Below are 26,601 nucleotides of genomic sequence, written 5' to 3' on the forward strand. Positions count from 1 at the left end.
TCCCTCACTGGGGATATTCCAGACCCATCTGCACACACTTCTGAGTAGGGCACTCTGGGATGACCCTGCTGGAGCAGGGAGGTGACACTGGATGATCCCAGTTGTCCCTTCTAACCCGAATCTGTGATGGAGCCGTGGTGGAGAGGAGAGGGGTGAAGCCCAGACCTGCCATCCCTCCCACAGGGATTCTGTGTGGGGAGGGGAAGGCAGCAGCCCTGCCAGCAGCCAGGGGGGCAGCAGAGGGGTGCATGGGTGGCTCTTGAGCCACTTCAGGGCCAGCTGGTTCCTCTCATCCATGGGAGCAAACCCCCCTGGCAGCTGCTGTGCCTGATGTGAAGCAGCAGCACTTTCAGGCCATGACCTCAGTTCTCATGCTTGGGGGACAGTCTTGGTGAGCCCCTTCCCCACTTCCCACCCTGCAGCAGCCCCCTTGGGCAACGCTATCAGAGGCTGGATGTAAATCCATCAAGCACCAGCCCATAATTAATTAATTTGCGTGTTTTGACTCCTTCCCTTCATAGCTCCCGATTAAAAGCTTATTTAAGGGGTCACAGGCTTCTCCAGTTCCAGAGGGATTAAATGTGGGAACAACTGTAGGTCGTATGTGGGTAATTGCAATGAGGAAATGCTCCAAATTAAAGCTTCCTGCTAGGTCTGTCCAGTGGGAAAACCAAGCAATTCTTTCAGAATGACTCTAAAACCAGCATCATACAGAAATACGTGTATTTTTTCCGCCGTGCTTCTTTGCCTGGAGAACACAAGCAGCAGAATGTGCTCAGGAAGAGACACACAAGCGTAACTAAAGCAGAAGAATTCAGCAGAAAACGAGCCAGCTCTGGGCTTGGTTTGGAAGCCCAGGCTCAGTAATTGCTGGTGGAAGCAGAAAGCCACGGACAGGGAGCCGTGGGACGGGGCCGCGTGGGAACGGCGGGATTGGGAACGATTCCTCATTCCTCGGGTAGGAAGTTTAACCCATCCCTGCCTCTCTCGGGGAGAGCTGGCAGAAGGACAAACGCTGCTGGGTCTGTGCTTCCTGCAAAGGCAAAACTTGTCTGCTTTTCTTCAGAGTGCATGTGTTAGAGCCCCGTTTGGGGGCTGCAGGGAGCTGGAGCAGCGCCAGCAGCTCTGCTCTCACACTGTGACAAGATGTGGTTTTCCTCTCTAGCATGAGATCCGGGCTGTGCTGCTGGTTCAGGGATGGGAAAGGTGCAGGCACTGCTCTGGTGAGAGCCCCCAGCAGAGCCCCAAGGGATGCCTCCACTTCCCAGGATTTTGTTTCCCAGCCCTGGAAGGGTTTTGCAGCCCTGAACCCCTCGGCCTTTGCAGGCATGAGGTTGTTGGAAGTTCAGTGTGGGGACAGAGGGATTTGTCCCTGTTGCCAGCCTGGAGTGGCAGCAATGCCCGAGGGGAATGCCAATGCAGGAGCTTGGGACAGGCTTGGGATGGGCACTCTGCCCATCACTGAGCCACATGCCCGAAATCACAGAATCACAGCCTGGCTGGGCTTGGGAGGGAAGCCTTAAAGCCCTTAAATCTCATTCCACTCCTTCCTGTGGGTAAGAACACTTCCACTATCCTAGGTTGCTCCAAGCTCTGTCCAACCTGACCTTGGCCACTTCCAGGGATCCAGGGGCAGCCACAGCTTCTCTGGGCACCCTGTTCCATGTGTCTGCTCTGCCAGCTGCCAGCTGGAAGTTTGGATGGATGACCAGGCAGCAGCTAACAGAATGAGAGGACACAGTCTAAAGCTGTGCCAGGGGGATATAGGCTGGATATCAGAAAAAAGTTTTTCATGGAAGGAGTGATAAAGTACTGGAATGGTCTGCCCAGGGAGGTGGTGGGTTCACCATCCCTGGATGTGCTTTTAAAAGCCTGGATGTGACACTTGGTCTAGTTGAGGTGTTAGGGCTTGGGTTGGACTTGATGATCTTGAAGGTCTGTTCCAACCCAGTCATTCTGTGAATTCTGTGAACCCCAGAGCAAACTGGAGAGTTTGATAGGGAGAGTGCCACTGTCCCCCCCGGGGACAAGGGCGAGGGGCTGTGCCTGCTGCACACGCGGCTCCTGGGGAGGATTTGGGGACACGGAGCCCCTCTGCAGCTCCGCCCGGCTGCGAGCGGCGGCTGCCGGCTGCGGTTCCTGGGCAGAGGCGCTCCTGGAATCGCTAATGCTCCAGCCCGGAGCGCAGCGCGCTGCGGCTGCGGCACCTGGTACAGCAGCAACGCCGCCGTTAATTATTGACTCTGCCTCCAATTATCAGCCCTGATAAGGGGGCACCCAGCCCAGGCAGCTCTTGGTGCTCCTGTTTTCTGGGAATGATAACTATTCCGAGGAAAAGTAACTGGTTTTGTGCGCCGCGATTGAACTGTCCTCGCAAAGGTCACCCCAGAGCCGCGGGCTGCTCTCTTGGAAAATCAATCCCTCTTTTGTGCTCCTTGGTTTAAACTTGTATTTGCTTTCTGAGCAAGGTCACAGCTCAGCTGACCAAGTTTGTAGCTGCTGGAGCAGGCTGGGGTCCAGGCACGCCGCGCTCATTCCGAACCCTTCGCTGCCGGCTCTGGCCGTGGGAGAAGATGCTGTGAAGGGAGGCGAGAGCTGCTGCTCCCCAGGGGGGTTTGTAGGTGCCAGCGTGAGCAGGTAACACCACAAAATGCTTTGCTAACCAGTTCTTCCTTTCAGCACAAAGTGCTGGAGCCGCTGCTGCAGTGCAGGAGAGCAGACAGGCAGAGCTCAGATCGTGTTGTGTTACAGCTAACAGGACTGTGCTAACGTGCTGCTGGATTATCTTGTTATTTATAGGCTCAGGGTTAACTGTTTCCCAGTTAAAATGACTGGCAAGATACTCTGGGAGGATGGGGTTTGTGGATGTTTGTGGTGATGTGGCTGAGTTAAGTTGTAATTTAAATGTTTGGGGGTGTCGTGGTGCTCTGGTTTCTGCTGGCTGGGGTGGATGGGGGAGCTGCTCACATTGCCTGGCAAGTGGGATGGAGTGAAAGAGGGGTTAAATGTGAGTGTAAAGAGCCAGTGTTTGAGTCCAGGCTGGTTAAAAAGACAGTACATTGTCCCTGCAAACGGGCTGCCCCAGGGAATAAAACCACTTTGCTCTGTGCTGCTGCCTTCTCACATACTTGGTTTCTCTGTTTCCATTTTTGTATGTATTTATTCCTGCCTTGAGAAGAAACAGCCTAATTCCAATCTGGATTAATCCTTCCCACAGCCTCTCTGTGTAGCAAAGTTAAAAATCAGCGATGCATGGGGAGAAAAAGAAATGTTCTTCAGTTTTATTTAACAGAGAAAACTCAGCAAATATGGAACCTGATAGAGGGTCAAGCTAACAGGTTTTAGCAGGATGGAGACTCACCTAAAACTGTTACCCAGCCTCAAATAATGGTCTGGACCCTGAGTGTAGGGGTCTGCTACTTCTGGCAGATGAGTTCATATTTTAATCTCATTTTTCTCAGGGACAGGCATGGGAGAGCAGCTGTGGGGTCCAAAGAGGCACATTTTTGGCTCTAAGCCATCTTCTCCATGCCTGAGCTGCCCCAGAGGGGACTGCAGAACATCAGCAAGCTGGCTGGGTACACTCAGCATCCTTTTATGAGGAGATTTTGAAATAGATTGGTCAAAGGGGAGTAGTCCTACTATCAATTTGGGCTGCAGAGCTGGGACCTGGCCAGCTCATAAATGATCCAAATAGATGTAATTATCTAGATATTAAAAACCATCCTATTCACTGGCTTTTCCCCCTCCCCTTCTGAATAAATGACCTAGAAGAGTGGAGTGTAGCTGGTCAGGCTGGAATTGGCTGCAGTCAGAAAATTAAGGGAAAGAAACAACATTTGAGAAAGAGGCTGGTGTTTGTTTTGGCACGTGCTGTTCATTGGCAGGAGGAGACAGGAGGAGTTGCCCTCTGTAGAAGGAGTGTGGTTGATTGGAGAGCACATCAGGAGCTTTCCAGGAGCTGGGTGGGCATCAGTGTGACCCTGCTGGGCTTTGGAGAGCCTGGATATTCCCCTTGGGCTGGGACCTTCCTGGCTTTCCATCAAGGCTGTGCATTGACCACAAACACGCCCATGGGATTGGCAATTGTTTCTTTAAAAGGTTTTGATCTTTCAAAGTATTTGTTACAGAATCAAAAAATACAGAATGCAGGATACAAAAATACAGAATACAAAAAGCCAGTAATTTGTTGAATAGAATGGCTTGGGTTGGAAGGGACCTTGAAGATCTCATTCCATGAGCAAGGACACCTTCCACTATCCCAGGCTGCTCAGAGCCCTGTCCAAGCTGGACTTGGACACTGTGGCAATCTCATGTGGTAACAATACAGCAGGATTTGACTTTGATTTTTAGCTGGTCTTTGGTAAAGGTCAGCTGGAGCTCCTTTGTGGGGAGCTCTGGAACTGTGGTCAAGTGTTAGAGGCCTTGCTGAGGCAAAGCTCTGCAGGCAGAAAATGAGTTCAGACTGCAGGGTTTGGTCCATGGGCTGGCTGTGAGCTCAGGCTTTGCCCTGGGAGCGCTGCATAGCTCAGGGATGCACTGGAGGAGCAGGGATGGGCTTCCAAGCAGCTCTGGGACTGTCTCTGGCCAGGAACCAAACTAGATACTGTAAGGACAATCATAAACAAACAACCTACTGTTCAGGAAACTCCCACTTCATCCTCTGTAGCAGAAATTAAAACCAGACCTTCTCACTTGGAGTATTGTTGTCCTTCTCACACAAGCCAGGGTTCCTCCTACTGTGATGTCCAACTGCCCCAACCTCCTTCACCCTTCCCTGCCTCCTCCCTATGCCTTTATAAAGGGTCTGGAGGAGAGAAGTTTCACCAGGACCTTGCTTGGTTGTCCCATCCCTAATTTCTCATGCTCTTGCCATCCGTGTCCTTATGATGGGAAGGAGCTGGAGGGTGACACAGCCCTGAAATGATGTCAAGATCTCAGTGTTGGCTGTGGTAGATCTCCAGCTGAAGTTGTTCCCTGAGCTGAAAGCAGCTTATCTGTGGTTCAGTGCAGTTTGGTGAAGGTTTTTTTAACAGTAGGGACGTGCTCTGAAGTAATGGCTGTTATTTGAACAAGATTCAACATAAATTTTGAATCTTTGCTTGTTGTGGATTAAAAAAAAAAAAAAAGGCAACCATTATTTGTGTGTGTAGTTTATATCCCTGTTGTCAAGGATCTTTTATCATGTTGGATATCTCCAGCTCTCAGCAGTCAGTGGAGAGTCCCTGTGCCATTGATCCCAAGGCATCCCAAATGTCTGTCTGTCCTTGCTGGCAGCCAAACCCTCTGTAGTGCAGGGGATGTTTTACAAGGATCAGCTCCCTGGGATGTGTCTGTCAAGCACCAGTTGTTGCCTCTGGAAAAGGAGCTATTGATTTTAGCAGCTTCAAAGCCCTTGGACACCACTGGGCTGCAGAAGAAGGGAAGTGGGAGGGGGGTGGCCTTTGAAGACTTGCAAGGCTTTAAGGAGAGATGAAGTTCACATGGCTGAGAGTGTTATTTTATTAAATTAAAAGTATCCATTTCTTTTTTTCAAGGGTGAAGTGAATCCTCAGCCCTTGTCAGAAGATGCTTAAGTGACAGCCCAGTTAGACCCCACCATGGAGAAGACAGAAGGTATGGAGCCTATAGGATGTTTATTTCTTCATTTATTCCTTGAAAAAAAAAACCATCCAAGTCCTAGAGTAATTTCCTGACCACAAATGCTGTAAATAACCTGTTCTCTGTAGATATGGACCCAAGAGGTGAAAAATGCATTGTTCATTATTATGCAGATTTCTTAAAAATCACAGCAAAGCAGGTCCCAGTTTTAGATCAGCACACCTTTGTCCTCCCATGCTCTGTGACAGATCCCTCACTGAGCTGCTCAGACGTGCAGAGCAGTGTGATTTTTAGAGACTTGCTGCATGAAGGAAACAATCCGTGGTGCAGAAGTTTAACTGTTTCCCCTCGAGCTGGGAATTTGGGGGCTGTGGATGCTTGCAGGCTGGAGATGGCTGTGTTAAACCATGCTGGAGTGGGAGGCTGTGGTGGAGAGCTGCTGTTTGCTGTGCTGGCTGGGTGGGCAAGCACACTGACCACATTTAGTGGTGATTTGCCTCAATTAGGAGCTGTGCTGGAGCTGAGCCGGTCACCTTGGCAGGCACGTGTTCTGCATGGCTGCAGAGCTGAGCTGTCTGGCCCTGCCTCTGCCTGGATCCAGCATTTTCAAGGAATAATTTGTGACCAGGTGAAGCAAGGCAATGATTTTCCTGCTTATGCCACTGAAAAGTTCAGACCAAACCAAAAGCCTTAATGTTACTGTCATAGATTGATCCCACATTCTATAATTGAGCTGGATTTATTATCCACCAGGCTGCTCTCTGTACCTACACAGACACGTAGCTCTGCCTGCAAAACCTGCTGTTTGCTTAATTGCCAATTAGAGCCATGATTTCAGGAAATTTTTGGCTTCCTCAGTGCAACAATTACCTGATGTACCTCTGGAAAACCAGATCAGAGCTTGATGTGTGTCACTGTGTCTCTGCACAGCTTCACCACGAGCCTCCACCATAATGAGCTGCAGCCCTTGCCTGCCCAAAACTGGGATGAAAAGAGGAAAAACATCTCTAAAATGTTTTTTTCCCAAAAAATTCACTCATTTCTTCTATTTTTGGGGGGGCTGTTTCAGCAGATGGCCAGCCACTCAAACCCGACGGGGACAGGGAGCAGCCCCGCAGCCTCCCCTACTCCCTGGAGACACCCTACGGCTTCCACTTGGACCTGGACTTCCTGAAGTACGTGGATGACATCGAGAAAGGCAACACCATCAGGAGAGTCCACATCCACCGCAGAGCCAAGCAGCCCAAATTCAGCACCCTGCCCCGAAACTTCAGCCTGCCCGAGAGCGGCTCCCGCGCCTGCCCCACCGCCGCTCCCAGCAAGAGCTGGACCTCGACCTGCTCCTTCCCGCAGCGGAAAGCATCCCTGGGCGAGGAGCCCCTGCGAGCCCTGCTGCCCGCCGAGACGGCGAGCGAGGAGCCGAGCTACCGCAGAAAAGCGCTGCTGGCCGAGACACGGCGGCAGGCGGGGCAGGGATGGCCGCGGGATGCGGGGCAGGGATCTCCGCGGGATGCGGGGCCGGGATCTCCGCGGGATGCGGGGCCGGGATCTCCGCGGGATGCGGGGCTGAGTCGGTCACGGGATGCAGAGCTGGGATCTCCGCGGGATGCGGAGCTGAGATGGCCACGGGATGCGGAGATCGCATCTCCGCGGGATGCGCTGCGGGCGCGGCCGCAGCTGCTGCGAGCCTCCAGCCTGCCCGATGCGCTGCCCCCCGGCCAGAGCCCCCCGGCCGGAGCCTCGCCCCTCCGGACCCCCCCGCAGCACTGCCGAGACCAGGGCGGTTCGGAAAGCATCGCCCGGCGCGGCTCCGACAGCAGCGCCGTGACCCCGCCGCGGGAGATGCGCCCGGAGCGGGACGGGTCCCTGGGGCAGCCCGGGTCCCTGGGGCAGCCCGGCGGGGTTGTGCCGGGGCTGGGCCCCGCGCAGCCCCCCTGGCTGAACCAGCAGCTGCAGGTGGTGATGGAGAGCGGGGGCGAGGAGGGCGATGCCGCCGAGATGGGCGGGGGTGAAGCAGCCGCCCTCCAGCTGGCAGAGGAGAACGGGAACCCTGCGGGAACGGGGCTCGGTGTGAGTGAGATGGACCTGAACGTGCTGAAGGAAGGTGAGGAGAAGGATGTGCAGGCTGAAGAGGACGAGGAGAGCGGTGATCCCCAGACTCCTGACGCTGGGGTCACGGCGCTGAAGCAGCAGATCGCTCACCTGCAGCAGCAGCTGGCCAGGAAGAAAGAGGAGCTGGAGCAGGTCAGGGCAGTGCTGGAGCAGCAGGACCAGGAGATCCAGGAGAAGGAGAAGAGCATTAAGCTGCTGGCCAGCTGCAAAGCCGAGCTGGAGGAGCAGCTGTGCCGGGAGAAGTGCAGAGAGGCGGAGCGGCGGGGCGGCGGGGCCCGGCCGTGCCTGGATGCGGCGGTGAACACGGAGCCCGCGCAGCCGGCGGGGCTCGGGCAGGGCCAGGACAAAGCCATCAGCGTCAGCATCCCGCTGCCCGGCAGCAGCGCCCGGGACAGGGAGCAGGCGCTGCCTCGGGGACATCCCGCGGCTGCTGCTCCGCGCCTCGCCCCGCTGCGGGTCCACGAGCGCCCCGACGACAACCGCAACCAGCGGAACCCGCTGGGCCCGCACGCAGCCGAAAGCGAGTCAGGCTTTGGGGAGGAGAAACCTCGGGAAGGAGCCCCTGGCCACGAGGATCTCCCGGCTGTCGACCCCATCGGGCAGTACGTGAAAAAGATCCAGGAGCTGCTGCAGGAGCAGTGGCTGTGTTTGGAGCACGGCTACCCCGAGCTGGCCAGCGCTATCAAGCAGCCAGCCTCCAAGCTCAGCTCCATCCAGAACCAATTAGTCAATTCCCTCAACTCCCTGCTCTCTGCCTACTCCTCACAAGGGCCTGTGGATAAGGAGAATTCCAACACACATTATCAACAGTTGGGTAAATAATATTGGCATAGGCTTCCGTGTGTCTGGGCCAAATATTTTCCCATTTATTCCGGTGTGGAGCAGTGGTGGAACGGTTGTTGTCAGTCAGATCAGGAATAGTCTGGACAAGCACGATGAGAAAGGCAAATCTCTGCACATCACAAGTTATAAATCTGACACAAAAAAAAGCAAACAAAAGGATGTAGGAGCTCATAAAGCAGTGGCTCATTTATATGCAGGATCAGCTTCCAAAAGCTGCCACACTGGTGGCTGTTCTATCAGATAAATTCTTTTTATTCTGATTGGACATCTCAGTTTGCAAGAATATGAGACTGGTGCTTATCTGGGGTAAATCTGTGTGGAGTTCTCCAGAACCCAAATCAGTCAAACTAACTGAGCAGCCAGGCTGGGAAAAGACCTCTCCCCACTCACAGACCTTCATCTAAAATTATTTTAGCTTATATGAAGATGGGGATTCAATGCCTGTTTACTGGGGGAGGGAGGGACGGGACTTGCAAATAGATAAATGACTTATTCCTTGATATATAGAAACTATTCAATGGAAAAACTCATCCATGTAATATTATAGCAGATTTATATAGGAATTTTCCAATACATTGCTACTGGGAAAAAAAAAAAAACAAAACCAAACCAAAACAGTATTACAAAAGTAAGATCTACTTATATTCATAGGACAAATACATAATTCCCAGTCACCTGGACATGTTTGAGACCTGTATTAAAGGTGGCAGGGCAGGTTCAGGTTGTGGCCAGCTGCATCTGTAGTTTTGTAAGACATCCAAAGACTCTCATAATATGAAGTAAGGTGCTTACAGTTATGATTTGTAGCTTGTTGCTAGAGGTTGGGAATAATTATTGCTATTGTGGCACATCTGCTTAATTAATCTATTATTTTGTATTTTGGTAGAAAACTCTCCAACCACAAGTCTTAAATCCATCATGAAAAAGAAAGGTTATGGTTTCCATGCAGGAGGCAATGGGACCAAAAAGAATCTCCAGTTTGTTGGGGTAAATGGTGGGTAAGCATCCATTCAGAAGATAAAAACTGCCTTTTAACGTGGAATGCCCTCTGTATCACTGGAGAAGTCATTCCTCCTCCTTTTCCCCTCTAAACCTCCTGATTAAAAGGCCAGTGAAATAGAGCCTCTTTTCTCCCTTCTTGAATCCAGCACTGATAACCTGTGAGTAACCCCCTTAAGGAAAGGTGTGTTCAGAGCAGTGGGGACTGACCCCCTCTGCACACCCTCCTCCTGGGGCTTCATCCAAAACCCAGCTGGGGAGGTGGGAAGATTCCCTGGGAACATTCCCACTGGCCTTGGTGGGTTTTGGAGGAGACCAGCACAGGAGGCTGCCACTAACCTGCCCCCAGCAGTTGGTTCAGGGACTGGGAAAGATCCTTTTGGTAAATAAGGAATGACCTTGGGATGAAGGAGGCCTTAGGTTGTGCTCCCCATTCCTCCAGCACTCCTTGGTCTGTGAGCTAAGCAGGTTCAGCATCTCCTGCTGGGGTGATGTGCTGGCATGAGGAGGGCAGGACACTGTGGCTGTGTGTCCCACAGCTGTGTGACAGTCTGGCTGCTGCTTTCTGCTCACATCCTGCTCCTCTGACTGCCCAGCTGCTGCACTTCCTCACTCCAGTTGTGTCCAGCTGCTTCTGCCAAATGGGGACAATGTAGGGACTGGAGGATCTTGATTACTTTGAGGAAAGTTCTGGGGTGCATCAGAGTGAAACTGTTCTGTGGAAGATATTATTAATATTGATGCTTTTAGACAGCCAGAGGAGAGATCTGTGTCAGGGCTGCTGGGATGGTGGATTCAGCCTGTGCAAACTCAGCTTTTGTCTCCTGCTCCTCGAGGCTGCCAATGCCACCAGTCCCTCCTTGCCACGGGGCCGTGCTGCTGTCACCTGCAGCTCAGCCTGGCTCTGTGTGATGGACATCCCTCCAAACCCTGGAGTAACCCTGCCTGCTGCTCATTAACTGCTTCTGTCACACTCCTGCTGCTTAAGGAGCCAAACCAAGACTAACCCCGACTCCAGCTGTGCCTCAGACCTTTTAACCTGCTGCTTGTCACTCTGGGCTTTCCCCCAAGGCCCATTGGAGCCAGTGAGCCTTGGTCAGGCTGGGCAAGGAGGGAGTAACATGTGCTGTCCTCAAATAGCTACGAGACAACATCAAGTGAAGAATCGAGCTGCGAGGACAGCGACAGCGACACCGAGACCGAGGGCAGAGCTGGGGACACAGAGCCTGAGCAGGCTGGAAGGGAAAACAAAGAGCCCTCCTCGGGGCAGGAGAGTGAGGATGATGATGGTGGTGATGGTGATGGGCAGGAGGGATCAGCAGGAGCAGCACCCTGCTCTGAGCAGCAGGCTCACAGGTAAGCAGGACACCTCACTGCAGGGCTGGTTTCTGCTCGCTGCAGAGCTCTGCAGGCAGGGGAAAGGTTTAAAGGGATAAATATTTTCTGAGTTACTGCAGAATCTAATGGGGATTGATTCAGGCCTTACACTTGACACTGAGTCATGTCTGGTGAGTTAGCTCATTTCTCTCTTCTCACAGAAAGTTTTTTGGTAAAGTTCTTTGCAGGTTCAGGAAGATTTTTTCCCCCCCACCTTAAGGATATTTGTGATGAAGTTGACCACACAAATCTTTGACTCTGGGCTTAAACCTTTGCTTAAGTGCTTAGCCTTGTACCTAAAATCTTTGTCAAGTCAATGGGACAACTTGTGTCCAATAATTTAAACACTTACATGTGTTGAACACATTCCAATCTAATCTGCCTCTGTTCTGCTACTTGGTTCAATACCTCCTGCAAGTCCTGTCCCATGGTGGATTTACAAAAGTCTTTTCCTTTTAGATGCAAGCCCTCTGAAGATTTCCTTGCTGCCTGCCAGCTCCTCAGTGAACACCTCCCAGAAATCAGGAGCACAAGCAGCAAACATCTGGTACAGATATTTCCCAATCCCATTTCAGACACAGCTCATGCTCTCTGTTCACTTTAATGGAGATTATCCCAATGGCACATTGCAGGCTGTGCCCTGGACAGCTCTGTGAGGAGAGGGGGGTGAGGTGACATCTGAGTCAGTTTTAGAACAGCCAAAAAAGAAAGGAAGAGAGGGAGGGAAAAAAAAAATAAAAGTAAGATGAAGGCTTTGTGTGGTTACTCATCCAAGTTACCACAGGAAATTCCTTTCCCCCTGAAGCTGTAGCAGCAATCTCAAACCCACAAGCCAAGAGCTGGCTGGGGCTGGGACAGTGACAGCTCTGCAGGGACAGTGACAGTGACACCTTGGTGTTTGCAGCAGCCCGTGCTCAGCTCCATCTCCCAGGAGTGGTTCCAGGTGTCCAGCCACAAGTGTTCCAGCCCAGAGGTGGTGGCAGAGTACCTGGAGGTGCTGGGGGACATCCAGCCCCAGCTGCTGGAGGCCGTGGTGAACCTGCCTGACAGGAATGGCAACACTGCCCTGCACTACAGCGTGTCCCACTCCAACTTCCCAGTGGCAAAGCTCCTGCTGGACACAGGTGGGGATGGCCACATTGCTCCCCTGGGGGGCAGGGGTGGCTCTTGCCAAGGGGTTGTGGTCCCAAAGGGATGGATGCACAGGGAACAGGGATGTGGGCAGTGCTGGACATGGCAAACACTGAAAGGGGTCCAGGATTCCCCCAGGGAGCTCAGCCAGGAGTAAAGGAGGTGGGACAGATGTGGGGCTGAGGATCAGCAGCTTGCAAGGGACCCCATCCAGGACACAGACAAGGAGGCAAGGTCCATCCCAGAGAAAAAAACCAAGGGGTTTTGGGTTTGGGGCCCAAGGTCCATCCAAAACACAAGGATGGGGCTGAGGTCTGTCCATGAGCACCAGCATCCTCCCCCATAGCTCAGCTCTGGGCCCATGGATGTAGTGGGGGGTCCCAGCTGAGCCTTTCAGAGACATCAAGACTCATTAATGCCCTCAGACATCTTGAGGGCTTTGCAGCCTGACTTTGGGGATGGCTCTGGGTTGCTGTATCCAAAGGGGAGCCCCATGAGGGTGGGGTGGAGTGGATCCCCAGTCCTTGCAGCAGCCAAAGCCACATCATGGTCACAGACCCCTGTGAGTATAAGAAACCCCCCAGCACTGCAGAAAAACTCCCATGGTAAACTATTGAACTTTCATCTTGTGTTGCAATGAAAGAACAAAAATCTCAGCTGAGCTTGTACAGGGCAAAAATGTGCTCGTGCTCTGAGAGAACAGAGGCACTTTGGCCTTTTCTCATGGGCCAGACAATCCATGAAATGTTTGGGAAATGGCAGATTATCATACACATCTATAACCCGATTGTTGCTGCAGGCAGGGAAGGGTTTGAGGCAGCTGGCTGCTCAGGGCCAGGCTGGACCTGAGCCCTCACCCTCAGACACAGCTCATTCCTCGTGGTGGAGCTGGATTTGGGCTCTTGGAGTGAAAAATGAGTGAAATGGGGCCAGGATGTTTTCCACGCCCGTTGGGTGATGGGTGTCCCTCTGCTGCTGCCTTGCCACAGCAGCCAAAGCAAACAGCCCACAGCTCCAACCAGCATGTGCTCGAGGCATTAATCATCCCCTTTAATTTCTGTTTGTTGTGGTCTTCAGAGTTAATTGAGTTGACCTCAGCAGTTGTAATTAACTGTAGCACCAGGGGCTGTTTAATGCCTGGATGTTTAAAACAGATCAATCCCTGTCCCGTGTCATTATGGAACAACTCCTTTTTCTGGGAATATGAGATTCCACAGGTTGTGTGACTCCCTGTTCCCTCTGTGTTCCCTCTCTGATGGCCATGGCTGGACCCTCCTTGCAGGGATGTGCTGCCTGGACCTGCAGAACCGTGCTGGCTACACAGCTGTGATGCTCATGGCCCTGGCAGTGCCCCAAACCCGCCGGGACATGGAGGTGGTGATGAGGCTGCTGAAGGAGGGGGATGTCAACCTCAGAGCTGCCCAGGTGTGTGCCAGGAGACACAGGGACCATAATTTGGGGTGCTTACCCTCTGTGGCAGAGGCTGCAGGAATGGGGTTGGAGGTGCTGCTTCCCAAATGTTCCAAAAGTCAGCTTGGCTGAGCTGCAGCAGCTCCCTGGGAAGGGGTGTGGCAGCTAGGGGAAATGGAGAAACCAAAAAAGGCTGGAAATTCTGCAAAAAAAGCTTCTCTGAGGTAAAAATCAGCAGTGGCACCAGGGAGGAGCAGCGAGGGGTGAACCCCAGGGCATGGGAGCCCTGGGTTTGCTGGAGAGCTCCACCAGAGTCACACATTTTGGATCAGGGATGAGAGTGCCCTCATCCATCTCTGCTCCCAAACTGCTGCAAAAGTTAGTCCAGATCTGAATTAAACTGACCAGGAGGATTTGGGGAACCCACATTTGGGGGCAGTTTGGCCATGGTGCTGCAAGGACCTCCCACAAGTGAACAGGTGCCTCTCACAGCACCTGCTGAGAAGCCCCAGTGTGATTTCATAATAACATGCAATAGGATGCAATATTAATAGGGATTATTATCATATATGTACCATGCAATAATAATGTGCAACGTTGTGCTGTGTGGTTATGGGATGTGGGTTCCTGCTGGGTTAATGGTTGGGCTCAGTGATCTTGGAGAGCTTTGCAGACCTAAATTATTCAATTATTCTATACACTTACTATTATTATTATTATTATTATTATTATTATTATTATTATTATTATTATATATTATAGTGAGGTTATGACCTCTGGTGCTCTTGGCACCAACTTTGTTGGGTTATCTTAAATGAGTGAAGCAGTTAATAGTTGCTGAAAGGTTGTTTATTGCAGAAGCACATCAGTCTCAAAAGGCACAGTCACAGACATCAAAGTCCAGGCTAAGTTTTAGTTTAGAGTCCCAGGCAGAAGCAGAAGCTGCTCCCTGAGGTCCCAGTGGGGCAGTTGCTGTGGCAGCTCCTGTCTTCTTTTCGGGTGTTGATGGCAAACAAAAACAAAAAAGCAATGGCAGAAAAAGCAGAAAAGGTGATGGCAAAAAGCACCAACTCTTCCCAATGCACACTCTTCCATAGAATCTTTCCAACAAGCTAAGACACAAGCTTGGACCAGCACTCCTTAACCTGTTAGAATTCCAGTTTCTTAACACACCAGGTTATATATAAGCAACTCATACAACCTATCTTGTTCTATCTGAAAAATGTCAGCAATATTCTTACTCTAGCTCTATTGTGTCTAAGCACTGTCTACAACCACAGTCCTGGAGCCTCTACTGAAAACATTAATATGTTTTTCAACCTTCACCAGAACTCATACTTCTACTTTGGTATCTAAACCTTTCACTCACTAAAAGCATTAGAGCTCACACTAAACTTACTGACTCACTCATCCTAAAACTTAAACTTACACTTAAACCTCTACTTAAACTTCTACTTTATGTGTGAGTGGCTTCATACACTTCAATCCATCCAAAGGCTTTGATTAATTCAATCCCTGCACTCTGATTCCTCTCTGAAGCATTCAGAGGATCCCCTAACGCACTGACTCCAAGAATTATTATTATTATTGTAGTTGTTGCTGTTGCTGTTGTTGCTGCTGTTGCTGCTGTTGCTGTTGTTGCTGTTGTTGCTGTTGTTGTTGCTGTTGTTGTTTCTGTTGTTGTTGATGCTGTTGCTGCTGTTGCTGTTGTTGTTGTTGTTGTTGTTGCTGTTGTTGCTGTTGTGGTTGCTGTTGTTGCTGCTGTTGTTGCTGTATTTGTTGCTGTTGCTGCTGTTGCTGCTGTTGTTGCTGTTGTTGCTGCTGTTGCTGTTGTTGCTGCTGTTGTTGTTGTTGTTGCTGTTTTTGATGCTGCTGCTGTTGCTGTTGCTGCTGTTGTTGCTGTAGTTGTTGTTGTTGTGGTTGTTGCTGCCGTTGCTGCTGTAGTTGTTGTTGCTGTTGTTGCTGTTGCTGTTGTTGCTGCTGTTGCTGCTGTTGTTGTTGTTGCTGCTGTTGTTGCTGTTGTTGTGGTTGTTGCTGTTGTTGCTGCTGTTGCTGTAGTTGTTGTTGTTGCTGTAGTTGTTGTTGCTGTTGTTGCTGCTGTTGTTGCTGTTGTTGCTGCTGTTGCTGCTGTTGCTGTAGTTGTTGTTGCTGTGGTTGTTGCTGTTGTTGCTGTTGTTGTGGTTGTTGCTGCTGTTGCTGTTGTTGCTGTTGTTGCTGCTGTTGTTGCTGTAGTTGTTGTTGCTGTTGTTGCTGTTGTTGTTGCTGTTGCTGCTGTTGCTGCTGTTGCTGTAGTTGTTGTGGTTGTTGCTGCTGTTGCTGCTGTAGTTGTTGTTGCTGTTGTTGCTGTTGCTGTTGTTGCTGTTGCTGCTGTTGTTGCTGTTGTTGCTGCTGTTGCTATAGTTGTTGTTGCTGTGGTTGTTGCTGCTGTTGCTGCTGTTGCTGTTGCTGTAGTTGTTGTTGTTGCTGTGGCTGTTGCTGCTGTTGCTGTATGCTATCCCTGGCACTGGGAGGAGGTTCAGGGGTGCTCAGCTGTGCCTGTCCCCCTGCAGGGAGGTCAGACCGCCCTGATGCTGGGGGTGAGGCACGACAGGGATGACATGGTGCGAGCCCTGCTGTGCTGCCAGGCCGATGTCAACCTGCAGGACGAGGAGGGGAGCACAGCCCTGATGCTGGCCTGTCGCCAGGGCAATGCTGACATCGTCAGGCTGCTGCTGGCCCAGCCTGGCTGCCAGGTCACCCTGACTGACAAGGTGAGGCTGCACAGCATCCCTGCCCTGGGGTGATGAGGGGGACACTGCCTGCAGCAGAGGCTGGGCAGAGTTAAAGGAATTAAGCAGGGATTTATTATAAGGATTCACCTTGGGCAGTGCAAGAGCCTGGCTGTGGCTCCACCCAAGAGGGACCCTGAGTTCTCACACTTTTATAAGTTCTGGTCCATTCCCACATTGGGGTTCACTGTCCAGTCCCAGCTCCAGGTTCTGCAGTCCCACCCTCCCAGATTCTCTCCTCATTCTCTCTGTTTGCACTTTTTGGGGCTGAAGCTGCAGCATGTCCTTGTTTCTGGGGCTGGACAAGGATTGTTTTGTGTGCCTGAGCTGGGAGAACTTGTAACACTTTATATGAAGTTCAGAGTTACACACAAATGCAGTACAGAATATGGAAAATACGGAAGCTAAAACTTCCCCAAGGGGTGGGTGTGATTTCAGTCCATTTTCTAACCAGGGCACTGCTTTTAGGAGGGTACCCCTGTTTTTGGTGCTGCTGTGCCATGGGTGGGGTGGCTGTGACAGCATGCTGCATCTCAGCCATAGGGATGGAGCATTGGTAACCCTAAAAAACCCAGATGAAATCCTGGGCATGGGGAACCAGCAGAGCAGAAATCAGCAATTAACTCCTCCCTGAGAAAGGAACCTCTGAGGGGATGGGGCTGGGTGGAAATTCCTCCTGTGGGCCACAGGGCAGTGCTTGGAATGATGGAACTATTTTGTGATGAAGCTGTAATTTAATCTGAGGGGGGCACAGGGGCACAGCTGAGCTGGGTCTGGGGCCCAAGGGGAGCTTTGGGATGGTGTCTGAGCTGGGGGGATGGCAGGCTTGGGGTGAGCAGGGAGGAGCTGTCTCACTGCTGTGTCCTGCAGGGAGGGAACTCAGCCCTGTCACTGGCCCACGGGGACATCGCTGATCTCCTGCGCGCCCACGTGGAGCTGAGCCCGTCCCTGGCTGTGTGACACTGCCAGCAGCACAGCAGGACAGCAGGACAGCAGGACAGCAGGACAGCAGGACACGGGCTGGGAGCCCACAGCTCACTGTGACACTGCCAGCAGGACAGGACAGGGGCTGGGAGCCCACAGCTCCTCCTGACACCCATGGTGGGGTCACAGGGCAGGGACCCCCTGCATCATCTGAGGGATGCTCCTGGCTGATTCTCCTCCCTCATACCCCTACCCTGCTCCCAGTGCCTCAAACCACTCCAGGCTCTCCCATCCCGGGGCAGATTTGGCAGGTGAGCAACCAAAACCAATGAGAAAAGCACATTAGAGCAGCAATACTTAGTCCTGTGTAACCTGAGGTTATGGGTCCCCTTTTAATCGACTACTCAGCTGTATCTTATTTAACTTGTAAGTTTGTGTCCTAATATTTATTATCAGCTCTTCTGTGGGTAGTGGCAGGCAGCGATTACTCAGTGTAAGTAACAACAAACACAAGCTGGGTGGATTCTGGAGAGCATAAAATCCTATTTCTGTTTACTTATGCGGGTCTGATGTAAGAATTAAAAATTAATGCTCTAGGAAAATATTTGAGTATGCCAGACCCAAACACACAGACATTGTTTTGCCTGGATTTGGAATTACCATATGGCTGTTATTTTCCCCTAATTAAGTTGGAGCTAACGGGGAAGCTCAGCCCATTGACAGGCTGAGCATTCCAAGCACTGGAAGATCCCAGCAGATTCCCATCCCAGGGTGTGGCAATGTTGGCCAAGAGCTCTGTGGAGTGGCTTTGTTGGCAGATGCCTTTTGGACCAGAGTTTGCTTTGCCTCTGCTCCATTTTATTTTTTTTATTTTCAGTTTTAATCCCAAACTCCTCCTGCAAAGCCAGCCCCTGATTTGGCTGCTGGAATTGGGTCTTCCCACCATGGAGCACCCACGGGGTCCAGCTCCACCTCAAATCAGGGTTTTTTTCTTAAATCCCTCTGTTTCTAACAGAGAGGGAGCCAGGGCTCCCACTTTCCCAAGCATCCTTGTTTTGCTGCATCAGGACCCCTTTGGCTTTGGTGGAGCAAACCCTGATTAGCTAATTACTTTTTTTTTTTTTTTTTTTGAGCAGGAGTAAATTCCAGACCCCTCTGGTTGTTTATTAGTCAGTTCACATCCTGACAAAATGTCTCTTGAGCTGCCTTGAGCCCCCATCCTTGCAGGGAGGGGAGAACAGCCCTGACCTCTGTTTTCCATGGAAATCTGCCATCTGCTCAATTTTCTTTCCTTTCTTAACATTTTCAAACCACAGCATTCACTATCTCAAACTTCAATTTGCCTTTTTTTTTATCTATATCCCAAAATGCCTCCTTTATGTATAAATAAAATGAATTAAACCTTTCCATGTGTGTGTGTTCCTGTCCCCATAGCTGTTGCTTTTCTGGGGTGACTTCCCACACCTGCACAGCACCAAACCAGCCAGTTCTGAGGTTTTTCTCCATATCAGTGACACCTCCCCATCCCCTACAGATATGGCAAGGTGGGGTAATTTTTGCAGAAATTCCCTCAAGTTGTGTATCAAAGCCAGCATGGGCATCTCTGCCAGGCCCAGCTGCAAACAAAAAGAGCCATAACATTATTTTTGGACAGTTTTCACTGACAGCTTTTGCAGAGAGGAATTTTACTGCTGCTTCCCTGAGGAAGGTGAAAGGTGTTGCTTCAGCAGAATAAATGTGGGAGATTTTCTGCTGAGCATCAGGGTGAATTTGGGAAGTGCCTGCCTGGATTTGGGGACAGGGAGGTTATTTTTGGGGGGGTGCTGCAGCTCTGCAGGGAGGGACCCCAGAGTTTGCTGCCTTCCCCTGCATCCCCAGGATGTTTATTTTCACTCCTGTGCCTCGTGTTTCCTCTTTGCCCCTCAAACTATGTCCCCAGGGAGGAGCAGGGTGATCCCCTGGAGCAGCTCCTCTGCTCAAATGGACCCTGTGAGGGATCATGGATGGGCTGATGCTGCCCCTGCCATCTCCCAGTGCCCAAAATTCCTGCTGTCAAAGCACCAGGCTGCACAAAAAAAAAAATCATCTGTGGGATCTCAGTGCCACAAAGAGCCAGAGCCAGCCTTAATTTATATATTCCAGTATCACTGTAAAGATCAAACTAAATATAGGCAAGGAGAAACACACTGTGCAGTACAAATGGAGACAATTAAGTCACAGCAAGGAAAGGAATTAATCTAATGATCTTTACAAGCTTAGCATCCAGCAGCCCATCAGCTATGAACATGATTTTTCCACTCTCCTTATGGGCATTCCCAGGGTGTCCCTTTCTTTTGCTGCAAGGAGAGGAGAGGGGACCCTGTGAAGCACCTCAGTGGTCAGGCAAAGCCACTTTGTTCAGCTTTGGTAGGATGAGAGAGCTGGGGATGGAGAGGAGAAGGATCCAGGGAGAGCTCAGAGCCTGCAGGGAGAGCTGGAAAAGGACAGGGATGGAGGGACAGGACACAGGGAATGGATTCCCAGAGGGCAGGGATGGAGATCAGGGATAAATTCTCTGTCAGGGTGGGGAGGCTCTGGCACAGCTGTGGCTGCCCCTGGATCCCTGGAAGTGTCCAAGGCCAGGTTGGAACAATCTGGGATGGTGGGAGGTGTCCCTGCCCATGGCAGGGGATGGAACTGGATGAGCTTTTAAGGTTCCTTCCAGCCCAAACCATTCCAGGATCCATCCAAAGGAAAACAACATCTCCTGAGATGTTTATCAGCCAGAACCTGCCCCATCAGCAGCTTGGACAGTGTCAGTGCAGCAATTCTCAGCAGAATTTAATGTTCTTAGAAGAAACAGAAGTCTCAGCAGCAAAGGCAGATTTGTTTCTGCAGGGGCAGCATGTTGGGCACAGAGACTGCTGCTCTGCTCTGGGGTCTGTGGGGCCACAGCTCAGTGTGGGGACAGAATTTGCCCTGTTTTTGCCAGGATGGAAGGCAGTTACCAGCAGGAGTGAGATAGGCCAGTTTCCTTTCCTAGAAACCCCCTGTCACTGCACCCAGGTGTGTCCTTTTTGCAGCACATCCCTGTTCCCAGGAAAGAGCCAGCTCAGAGTCTGGGAGCTCACCTTTCCTGGGCTGAGATGGAGCATCCTCAGAGCATCCCTGGGGCAGCTCCTCTGCTGGGCCTCCAGCCCTGGGCTCCAGGCTGCAGAAATGCAATATTTTGTCAACTGCTCCATCTAGTGCCATTTCAGCAGAAAAAGCACCCAGAGCACAACACTGAGAGCTGTGCTGGGCCTGGGCAGCTTCCCCTGCCTGGTCTCTGCAGTGGATCCAGGAGGATGTGCCAGAACCCAGCCCTGGTCCAGTGCTCACCCTGCAGAACCAGAACCAGGGATCTCTACCCTGCTTTTCTCAAAATGGGATTATAAACACTTACCTGGGAACACCTGCCCTGGAAAATATAACATTCCTTATGAGCTCTTTAGCTGTTAGGAATCCCTTAGGGATCAGGCTTGGAGCCTGAACCTGGGGTGGGGAAGGTGTGGCAGGGGTGGGAGGGGATGAGCTCTAAGGTCTGTCCCAACCCAACCCATTCTGGGGTTTTGTGATCCTAAACATTGGGAATAAAGAGTTCATGCCACCACTATATAACTTCCCATTCTGTGCAGGAATTGGGATAAACTCTGCTCCACTCCCACCAGAGCTGGGAAGGTGCAGAGCCCTCAGAGCCCACCTGGAAAAGGCTAAAGCAAAGTCAGGGTGACCCTTGCTCCTTTCCCATTTGGGATCCTGCAGAACAGGGATCTCTGCTGCCATCCTGGAAGGTGCAGCTATCACAGGAATGTGCATTTTGGGGGACAAACCCTACCAAGAGGGGTAACAACCAGCAGGGCAGTGTTTAACCAGTGTTTAACCAGTGTTTAACCAGGACATCAACCCACCCAATTCCTGATGCACCTGTGGAGAAAGATGATAATGAAATTATGCAGCAATGCTCAGCACAACTGTAAAACCTGATGTTTTATACATGTGTGACACTGAATTAATTCACTCCAGTGCTTTCAGGCAGAGGGACATTAACTGCTCCATCCTGGAATAATCACATTACCTCCATGGCTCTATGGATGTCACACTTCCAGGGTGGCAATTGCCATGGGATTAATTACTGGGAATTTAGGGGCATTACAATGATTCCTCATCAGGATAATGAGGTGGAGTTCCTCACCCCTCCAGGCTGACCTGCTGAGCCCACCAGCCCACCCAACACCACCACATCATAACTTGGGTATGAGCTGGCCAGGCAGTGCCACCAGCCCTGGGATGGCTCCTGGTGCTGTCACTGCAGGTTCCTCCACATCTCTCCAGGTGAGGAAGGTGATGGAAGGACTGTGAACAGCACATGGGCCTTCTAAAGTCAAGGCTCTGACACCAAATCCTCAAAACAAGGCAGGAGAACCCTCAGGACAAGAGGAAAGAGAGGAGAATTTTGCCAGAGGAGGTTTACACTGGATATCAGGGCTATCTCATGCAATAACTCTTAACACTGACTCAAATTAAAACATAAAATAAAACAAATGCACAACTACTTATGCAACTGAGCTTTATTTAGAACCTTTAAAGTCAGAAAATGTCTCATTTTGCTGATCTACGTAAACATACAATCAGGAGGTTTAATTGCTTTTTCCCTTGCACAGAAATGAAGTTTTAAACAAACCAGAACACCTCCACCCAGACAATGCAAATTGAATTCTCTGCCTTGGTCCTGCACGTGGAGCTTGGTCACTGGTTTATCAATTAGTTGCAATATAATTATTTTTTGGCAGTAATATATTCGAACACACAAAGTGCAAATTACAAGAAGCAGAAAAATGTTCTCTCTCCTTCTGAGCAATGAGAAGTGCAAAATGTCTCAGCCCATAAATTGTATTTTTTATGCCAATGAACTGCATGTGCATCACAGGCTGATGTACAACTTCACTGATTAAATGTGGACACGCCTCAGGGTCGGAATGTAAAAATGTAAAAATCATTCCCTTTGGTTGATAAATTCCACACTCTGCTGCTGAGGGCACCTCCTCACACCTCACCTTGAACTCCTGCATGCCTCAGATACTTGTGCAACCAAAGCATTTTGTTAAGAATTCTCCAGTTTTCTACATCTGGAGAAATTCCTGTGCATCTGCAATCGAGGTTCCACTCACACCTCACTTGGCAAATCAAACTGGGAATCCACTGAAAATGAGAAGGCTCTTCCAGGCACTGTTAAGGGAATACCCACCAATGGTTCCAGCAGGCTAAATGCACTTTGTGATTACCTAAAGTTATGGAAAACTTTCCAAGGAAATAAGAAAAAACCCTTTTCCATGAGAACTTATCACAGCATTCCTGTCTCACTGTAGTTCACCTTGCTTCAGGACTGGTTCCTGTATGTCAAATGGAGAAAATTCCACTAAATTATGCAGAACAACTGTACCTTTACACTGCTCAGTTATTATACTGCAGATGTTCAACCTTCTTGCCATTTAATTCCTGGAATTTTTCACACAAAATGAGCAGCCAATTCTGACCCTGCCTCCCCTTTCCTTTCTCCCAGCTACATCACCATTATAAATTAAGCCAAACAGACCAAATCAGACTGGGCTGCTTCCTCCAAACCCCTCCTGCTCCTCTGGATAGGAAGATTAACCCAGGAACCTGCCTGCCAAATTCATCTGCTAAATCACCAAGGCCACACTCACATAATCACTGTGTGATGGCTGGGGCATGGAATGAAGTTGGGAACTTTTGGCTGAACATTCCTGCACCCCACCTCCACTGTTGGACTGTCCCAGAGTGGGACCAGCTTTGGGAAGGCTCCTCGTGGGCTTCAGACCCCAAAAAATTGGCTGTGGGAGATCATCCCACTGCCTGGTGGTGCCTGGTGTTACCCAAAATTGGCAGCAAAGAGAGGAGCATGATCCACAAATCCTCTTCCAGCCCTGCCTGGTCCTGGGGGGAGTCTTGGAAATGTGCATCAGTTTGCTGGTCAGGATGAACTCCATTGAGCCAGAGGGACTGCTCACCATCATTCCTGGAATTCCAGGATCACATTCCCAAAGCAAACTTTTTGTCTTCACTGAAGTTTCAGGATGAGCAATTATGCTGCAGCTTGGCACGACAACAACTGCCTTTGTATGCAACATGCCTAGCAAGTATCAGCACATTTCTTCTTAAAAAATATAATCAGAACAGAATGAGCTACGCTGTTGTTCATGCTGCCTAAATATCTGAAAAGGCTCAAACATTTTAAAAGCCTAAAAAAATAAATTTCCCTCTCCCCTCGTTGATTTTTCATGCTAAAGGCTGCAAATTGACACATCACAGTAATTACCTCTGACTAACTTCCACAGACCTACCCAAAGAGATAAACATGAGAAGTTCACATTTGACTATCAGACTTACTGTGCTGAGCACAAATAATTTCCCAGAGGAGAATTTGATATTTCATCATTTGGAACAGTGGTAATTTAATTACATTGCTAATGTTTTCTGGCATACTTGAAAGAACAATTAGCATAAGTAAATCATGAGTGAGATGACAAGTCACTCAGCATTTATTCCTGCTCCTCAGATGGGATCAGCCGATGATCTGAATTCTCTTTTGTGTGAATTGATTCCAGGTTCAGCAGTCGGGCTTCAGACCAGCGGGGACAAAACCACGTTAAATAAAGCAGAATGAGCCTTGTCCTTTGAAACTCCCTAATTAAACTTGTCCAGAGAAACCTCCAAAGCCACCAGAAGTCGTGGAGGGCTGGGGGGAAAGGCTGGGAAAGAACCGGAGCGAAGCTGGAGACGCGCGGCGGGAATGCTGATCCACCTTCTGCTGGGGCTGGGCAGTGTCTGGCAGCTCAGGTGATGGCCCAGGTGACTCAGGTGGTGTCAGGACAGCACTGTCAGGGTCACCATGCCCCTCTGGCGTTTCAGGATGGCCACAGCCTGCTCGTGGGTCACTCCCTCCAGAGCCTCCCCGTTGACAGCCACGATCTGGTCCCCGCGCTTCAGCCGCCCATCGTCGGCTGCTGCCCCCTGCAACACACAGCTGGGCTCAGGCTGGCACCCTGCAGCCTCCTGAGGGAGGGATGGGCTCTGGGAATCCCTGCTGGCTGGAGAAATGGCAGTGCTGAGCTTCCCCTGAGCTGCCCACCCCGCCAGCTGCACCTGCAGGGAGACACAGGGCTGGCTCTCCCCTGGAGAAAATCCTGGCGTTATGAAAAATCCTGGGGTTATGAAAAATCCTGGGTTGATGATCCAGAACTGGCTCTGGGGTTTATGATGGTGGAGAGGCTTGTTAGAGCAGCATTTAAATGTACTCAGAAACAGCTACAAAAGTTTAGGAGGGGAGGGAACCAACCTGGGCACTGCCCCCAGCCCCAGACAGGGATGAAGAAACAGCCTCGAGTTGTTTAGACTGAACATCAGGATAATTTTATTCACCAAAAGGTGCCAAGCACTGGAGCAGACTGCCCAGGGCAGTCCCCATCCTTGGAGGGGTTTAAAAGCCATGGGGATGTGGCATTTGGGGACATTGGCTGGCAGTGTGGGGGGAATGCTGGACTCAGTGATCCCAGAGGGTTTTCCCAACCTAAAAAGTTCTGTGACAGTCCTGAGATCTTCCAGAGATTAGCTAATTACTCTTTTTTTTCCTCTCCTCCAGACATCTCAGCCCTGCCCAGAGGTTGGCTCAGTGTCCTTTCTGCCCCACCAGTGACTGCAGGAACTTCAGGTTCCATTTAGGATTTCTCAGTTACACTCACATCTAGAAACCTGTAACCCTAAACACCAGTTAAAATTTAATAATTTTAAACTGCAAAAATGCCAGATATTTTGTGGTTTGAACCCCAGAATAGCAGGAGATATGGCTCCTACTTTAGTAAATTCATGCAAAGTTTTCTCAACCACAATCCACCCTGCCACAGGTGCTGACACAAGTGGCACCAAGTAGGCACAGGGCAAGCAGCTGCATGTGACAGATTTCACAATTATTTTATGGAAAGTATCCCTAATTCCCACTGTTCTTCTTCCCTCCCCTTCCATTTCCACAACTCCCCTCATGTGGCCATGCCTGACAAGTCTTGGCCCATTTTTAGCAGGGGATTGGTGGGAGAAGGGGCACATCTCCCTCCTATAATATTCTATATTATGATTCTTCCCCAGCCTCAGAGGCTGGAGCTCTCTGTACCTGGCAGGGACCCTCCCAATCCCCCCAGACACTCAGGGCTAATTCCTGTTTTTTCATCAGGATTCAGCATCTCTGCAATTTCCTCACTCCTGCACAGTGGGGAAAAAAAAAGTTGCCTTCAATACCTCCTGGAAATCTCTTGGAGATTTAAAGATAGAAAAGTGCCTTATAAATATTTGAATGTACAAACTCAAGTTTCCCAAGTACACAGAGCAATTTTGCTGAGACAAAGTGTCTCGTTTCAGCCATCAGGAATATGAAATATAAACTGAGAAGCCAGCTAGGAGTTCTGGGTCCACTAACTCACAGCAATGCACTCAAACAGCACATTTTGCTTTCTGCTACATAATATATTATCCAAGCCCAATCTTAGGTTTATTTTTAAAGATAATACAGAGAAAAAAAGGAGAGAAAACAAAAAAGAAAAGATACCTTGGCAAATATAGTCTTGACATAAATGGGCAGGTCTCCATGGGGACTTCCATACCCCCCTACAATACTAAATCCCAGTCCATCAGAGCCTTTCTCCAAAGTAATAATCTTAGGTTGAGGTGCTCTGAAAACACAATAAATATCATTTAGATAAGCAATGTCTGTCTCTGGGCACTTTATGCAGAAGGAACACTTAGAGAGACATTTATCTATCATGAGTTTTTTCACACAGTCACAAACCATGACCCTGCTCTGGAACATTCCTGCAAAGCCCAGAGTTCAAAGGCTGCTCAATGTGCTCCAGCTCCTCACTTGGAAAAAAAATAAATTAATTATTATTGTATTATATCCCCATCCCTGTGCTCATAACTCCAGAGCCCATCAGCTGGAGCCTGAACTCTTCAGAGTTTTTTCTGCCTATATTGAGCAAAGGAAGAATTTTTTGTGGAATTGAGACCACTCAGATGAGTTTATCCATCTCAGATTTGAAATAAGTAATTTCCACATATGTGGAAAGAACTGTTGTGGACAGGGTGGTCAGGCACTGGCACATCCCTGTGTGGATGTGGCACTTGGGGACAGGGGCCAGTGGTGGCCTTGGCAGCAGAATCAATGACCTGAGAGGGCTTTTCCAACCCAAACCATTCCATGATTCCCTGAAAACCATTTGGCTTCTTCCACCTAGCTCAAGGTGCAGCCCAAGCTGAGTAATATCTATGCATTTTTTAGGACATACCTAATTCTGCTGCATGTTTTCACCTCCAAATTTCCCTGCTGCTTTGATATGGAAAAAAAAAG

At 50.1% G+C, this 26,601-nt stretch overlaps 2 protein-coding genes across 3 annotated transcripts in view; one reads left to right on the forward strand and one right to left on the reverse strand.

The window, feature by feature from the left end:
* The first annotated feature begins 2,349 nt into the window (after positions 1–2,349).
* On the forward strand, positions 2,350–18,570 carry KANK4 (KN motif and ankyrin repeat domains 4). Its single transcript, XM_079313979.1, has 11 exons — positions 2,350–2,637; positions 5,556–5,616; positions 6,671–8,527; positions 9,443–9,554; positions 10,696–10,911; positions 11,392–11,479; positions 11,837–12,056; positions 13,346–13,488; positions 16,023–16,223; positions 17,112–17,260; positions 17,355–18,570. Exons 2-10 carry the CDS (start codon positions 5,601–5,603, stop codon positions 17,199–17,201), a joined length of 2,943 nt encoding a protein of 980 aa, XP_079170105.1. The 5' UTR covers positions 2,350–2,637; positions 5,556–5,600; the 3' UTR covers positions 17,202–17,260; positions 17,355–18,570.
* A 3,166-nt stretch (positions 18,571–21,736) lies between these two features.
* The window catches only part of PATJ (PATJ crumbs cell polarity complex component), a 128,054-nt gene continuing 123,189 nt past the window's right edge, over positions 21,737–26,601 (reverse strand). For both annotated transcript variants that reach the window (XM_079313976.1, XM_079313975.1), the window contains exons 42-43: positions 25,804–25,927; positions 21,737–24,218 (exon numbers count right to left, since the gene is read on the reverse strand). In XM_079313976.1, the coding sequence (XP_079170102.1) occupies positions 24,072–24,218; positions 25,804–25,927 (271 nt within the window). In that variant the 3' untranslated portion in view covers positions 21,737–24,071. The remainder of the gene's footprint in view (positions 24,219–25,803; positions 25,928–26,601) is intronic.

Source organism: Erithacus rubecula (genome assembly GCF_903797595.1).
Source record: "Erithacus rubecula genome assembly, chromosome: 10".
Lineage (NCBI taxonomy): Eukaryota > Metazoa > Chordata > Aves > Passeriformes > Muscicapidae > Erithacus > Erithacus rubecula.

Excerpts from the sequence above, each read along its gene's own strand:
- KANK4 (XM_079313979.1), top strand. Across the intron at positions 8,528-9,442 it reads CACACATTATCAACAGTTGG|AAAACTCTCCAACCACAAGT; the intron begins GTAAATAATATT and ends GTATTTTGGTAG. Across the intron at positions 16,224-17,111 it reads AGGTCACCCTGACTGACAAG|GGAGGGAACTCAGCCCTGTC; the intron begins GTGAGGCTGCAC and ends TGTGTCCTGCAG.